Consider the following 4,403-nt stretch of genomic DNA (forward strand, 5'->3'; position numbering starts at 1 on the left):
GATCTTCAATTTGACATTATTTGTTTATCTCACGAGTTAAAGGCTCTCTCTCTCTCTCTCTCTCTCTCACACACACACACACACACACCCGCATGCATGCACGCCCGCTCGCACACACACGCACTCCCGCACACACACACACACACACACACANTTTTTTTCCTGCAACATTCTGATGATCCATACAAAAAATACAGAACAAAAAACAGATAACACAAAAAAAATCGTCACCAGGATGTGCATTAACCAACTGTGAGTGCTTTCTTGGTTCTATTTTTAGATAGACATTCCTCTTTTGTTTATGGTGCAATTGAGACCATTCCCAAACAAACGTCCTCTTAACACATATGACAATCTCTCAAATGGCAAATTGAATTTTTCCAACCACGATAACATATCAGGGGAGACTCCATCGAACCAACCGAGTGAGACGTGCAGCATACAAGGCTAATTATGACTAGCTGTCTAACTGATATCTCCTTGATCTGATGTAATGTGTCCACAGGTTGATGCACAGATCATTGTGTCTGACAGGAATGACAGGTGTTTCTCCCAGAATGCTTTGTTCTGCCCGTGCAATGTAACCGCTACAGACAGGTTGTTTTGACGTTATAATACAATAATACTCTGTGGGTTTGGTGGGTTGTGTCCGAGCGGCTCTTTGTGAAACCGTTGAGCCAGGTGAACAATCACCGCTGATCCCTGTATGTCTGAGTGACAGCTCACCGTCTGCAGCTCTGTTTTCACGGTTATTGGCCGGTTTCCCTTTTTCATCTGCTCTAAAGGCATGAGGGCATGGCACCATGAGCAGCTTTTGTCAGCGACGTTGTGTCACGCTGTTAACGGTTGAAACAACGCCTCATACCGGTCCAGCAGTGTTGACAGAAAGGTCTTTACCTTGAATGCCCTTTGACTGCAGAGATCTTGATGTGCCAGTTCTGCCTCTCAGTTTTAATGTTGTGTTCAAAGAAAACAGATCACAGGGATGATGATGATGACGACAGGTGAAGCAGTCCAACAAGTTATGTTCTCTGGCTTTCATCACTCTACTTCCTGAATACTTCGCTGCTCTCACATCCTGGCACACCGTTTGGCAAGGCAACTCTGAAATCAGCTTTAAAGAGGTCAACAAATGTAAAAGATGTTAAAGATTGTAAACCACATATTCGCTGTTTCTATAAATTCTTGGTCCGCTCTCTAAAAGTGATCTCAGAGTCACCAGAAACATGAATGGTTGTTGACCTGTGTGTTGGTTTCAAATGCACAGCCTGCTTCACTGAGATTCATAATCTATTATAAATATATTGGGATTAATTGTATCTGTGTGCATCTACTGCCTTTATCCTCTTATTAGCACAACATGACGTAAACTTTTTGGGAATGCTAAAATAATAATTCCAGAGTAAAATATCCGTAAAATAAGAAGTTACCATAAAATATAAAACTGGATGAAACCACAGTGGGGGAAAAAGACAGAAGTTTCAAGGATTTGAGCTGAACTTATTCTAACATGTTCTCAAACTTCTTCTCTCAGTGAAGGTCAAAGAGGGAAGACCAAACACATGTAGGATCTTAAGTTAAAAGAGGATTAATTGAAATGATATAAAAATAGGTTCAAATCAAACACACAAACCAAACGCAGCTCAATGTGTGGCAGCCAGCTGAGAGAACTTAAATAGATTTTTCTGCAGACAGACCAGGTGATGTGAATCCTCCCTAACGACCACTTACTGCCTCAGGGTGCTGCAGGGAGGATTTAAAGTCATGTTAGGGTAAAACTAACAAGAACAAAGTTTATATCCGTATCCCACTGTATTCCTCCTGCACGGCTTCACATGTGATTACACAGAGGGATCTTCAATTTGACATTATTTGTTTATCTCACGAGTTAAAGGCCTCTCTCTCTCACACACACACACACACACACACACCCGCATGCACGCGCACACACACACACCCGCATGCACGCACACACACACACACACACACACACGCACTCCCGCGCACACACACACACACACACACGCACTCCCACACACACACACACACACACACGCACACACACACACACACACACGCACTCCCGCTCTCTCTCACACAGACAGAAACACACACACACGCACTCTCTCTCTCTCTCTCCCACACACACACACACACACACACACACACACACACACACACACACACACACACACACACACACACACACACACACACACACACACACACACACACACACACACACACACACACCATGTTTATATTACTTCAGGGGACATAGACTTACATGCATTTCCTGGAGACTTATCCTAACCTTAACCAACACACGCCTAACCCTAACCAAGTCTTCACCCTAAAATTAATGATACCCCTTATGGGGACCTCCATTTTGTCCCCATAAGGAAAGCCAGTCCCCACACGTGACTGTGTAAACATATGTAGGTCCCCACAAGGATAGCAATGCTAGGTCACACACACACACACACACACACACACACACACTACACGACACACTACACACACACACACACACACACACACACACACACACACACACACACACACACACACACACACACACACACACACACACACACACACACACACACACACACACACACACACACACAGGTGTTTTGTTGAGTTCAGTGACCTCCATGTACTTAAATAGGTAATAAAGTTGTCCTGCAAGTTCATTAACTAAACAGGGAGGGAGAGGTTGTCTAATTTGGTGAGATAAGTTTCAAAATCTTTGTTTTTATTTGGGCTGTGGAAGGTAAACTGATTTATTAATAATAACAGAAAGTACATTCAATAGAGGCTGATGGGTAACATGTTATCTTGAGTGGCGGTGTGAAAGCATTGACATGTATTCGGTGTATGAGCAGAGCTTAGGCTTTATTTTGACCTTCTTTTCAACTATTCAATTTCACAATCCACACTTAAGTCTCTCTTTTTATTGCCTTTTGCCCAGAGAGATATTTAACTGTGCAGAGTGGGTCGGACAAGTTTTGACAGGAGTTTTACTGCTGCGACTGTGGAATGAGCTTCACCAGCCCTCAGGTAAATGTTCAGGAGGAGGAGGCCAAGGAAATGTCCCCGAACAGCAGAGAGAGAGAAACGCACTGCAGTGACGGTGAGTCATGGTGTTCATGCAGAGAACAGACTGTAACACGGCTGCTGCCAACTCACTGCCTTTCAATATCTGGACCGGTTTCTAATATGCAAATCAATCATCTGTTCTGTTCTTTTAATACTTTGAATATTGACAGTCTATGCATGTTGTTTTGATAATCCGCCCTGTAGTCGATGAGACATTTCACTCATTTAACAACCTCATTGTGTTGCTACAAAAGTCAACAAAAAAATGTGCAAATAAAGAATGTTTGTAATGTCGAAATACATCTGGGAGATATTTCATGAGATAAGTTAAAGATTTGACCCACTGGTGGCACTAGATTAATAATTTGAGCATGATCAAAGTCAGTGGGATCTATCCTCTGATAGATGAATGATTGAACGGAAATTTCTCAATTATTGAGAATCTTCGGTTCGGACCATAGTGGTTGACTGTCTGACCACAACATGGTTAAATAAAAAAATATGATCATTGTATTTGTTTTTAAATATGAAATATAAATAATGATACAGTCTGTGTTGATTTATCTGACAAATACTGAAATACTTCACACCATGTTTTGATGGCTGCAAAATAACATCCATCCATCCATCCATCTTCTCCCGCTTCTCCGTGGTCGGGTCTCGGAGGTATCAGTTCCAGCAGAGAGCCCCAAACTTTCCTTTCCCCTCATCAACCAGCTCTGACTGGGGGGTCCCAAGGCGCTCCCAGGCCAGCGAAGAGATATAATCCCTCCACCTGGTTCTAGGTCTACCCCTTGGTCTCCTCCCAGCTGGACGTGCCTGGAACACCTCCCTAGGGAGGCGCCCAGGTGGCATCCTAACTAGGTGCCCGAACCACCTCAACTGGCTCCTTTCGACGCCAAGGAGGAGCGGTTCAACTCCGAGTCCCTCCCGGATGACTGAACTTCTCACCTTATCCCTAAGGGAGACGCCAGCCACCCTGCGGAGGAAACCCATCTCGGCCGCTTGTATCCGCGATCTCGTTCTTTCGGTCATGACCCATCCTTCATGACCATATCTGTGTTTTTTATGTATGCACCACGACATCAAGTCAAATTCCTCGTAAGTGTAAACCTACCTGGTAATAAACCTGATTCTGATTAATGGTCCAAATGTCCAATGCCTCAAACGCCTCCATTGGATTCCTTTGTTTACTTCCGTCACATAATGACATCACTATGTAACACTCACACTTCTATTAGCATTGATTGTCCAAATGTCCAATGCAACATGGTCAACGTAAGCAAGTATATCAGAAGAGA

At 43.6% G+C, this 4,403-nt stretch overlaps 3 protein-coding genes across 3 annotated transcripts in view; 1 reads left to right on the forward strand and 2 right to left on the reverse strand.

Moving 5' to 3' along the window:
• LOC104963762 (forkhead box protein P1-like) overlaps positions 1 to 4,403 on the reverse strand; it is a 924,791-nt gene that overhangs the window by 427,550 nt on the left and 492,838 nt on the right. The window lies entirely within an intron of this gene.
• The window catches only part of LOC104963749 (mitochondrial import receptor subunit TOM40 homolog), a 666,013-nt gene that overhangs the window by 357,983 nt on the left and 303,627 nt on the right, over positions 1 to 4,403 (reverse strand). The window lies entirely within an intron of this gene.
• Positions 3,043 to 4,403, forward strand: part of LOC104963756 (proteasome subunit beta type-7-like) — a 6,185-nt gene continuing 4,824 nt past the window's right edge. The window contains exon 1 of the mRNA XM_010792397.1: positions 3,043 to 3,136. Within this exon, the coding sequence (XP_010790699.1) occupies positions 3,043 to 3,136 (94 nt within the window). The remainder of the gene's footprint in view (positions 3,137 to 4,403) is intronic.

Source organism: Notothenia coriiceps, unplaced genomic scaffold, assembly GCF_000735185.1.
Source record: "Notothenia coriiceps isolate Sejong01 unplaced genomic scaffold, NC01 NC01_scaffold00036400, whole genome shotgun sequence".
Taxonomy (NCBI): domain Eukaryota; kingdom Metazoa; phylum Chordata; class Actinopteri; order Perciformes; family Nototheniidae; genus Notothenia; species Notothenia coriiceps.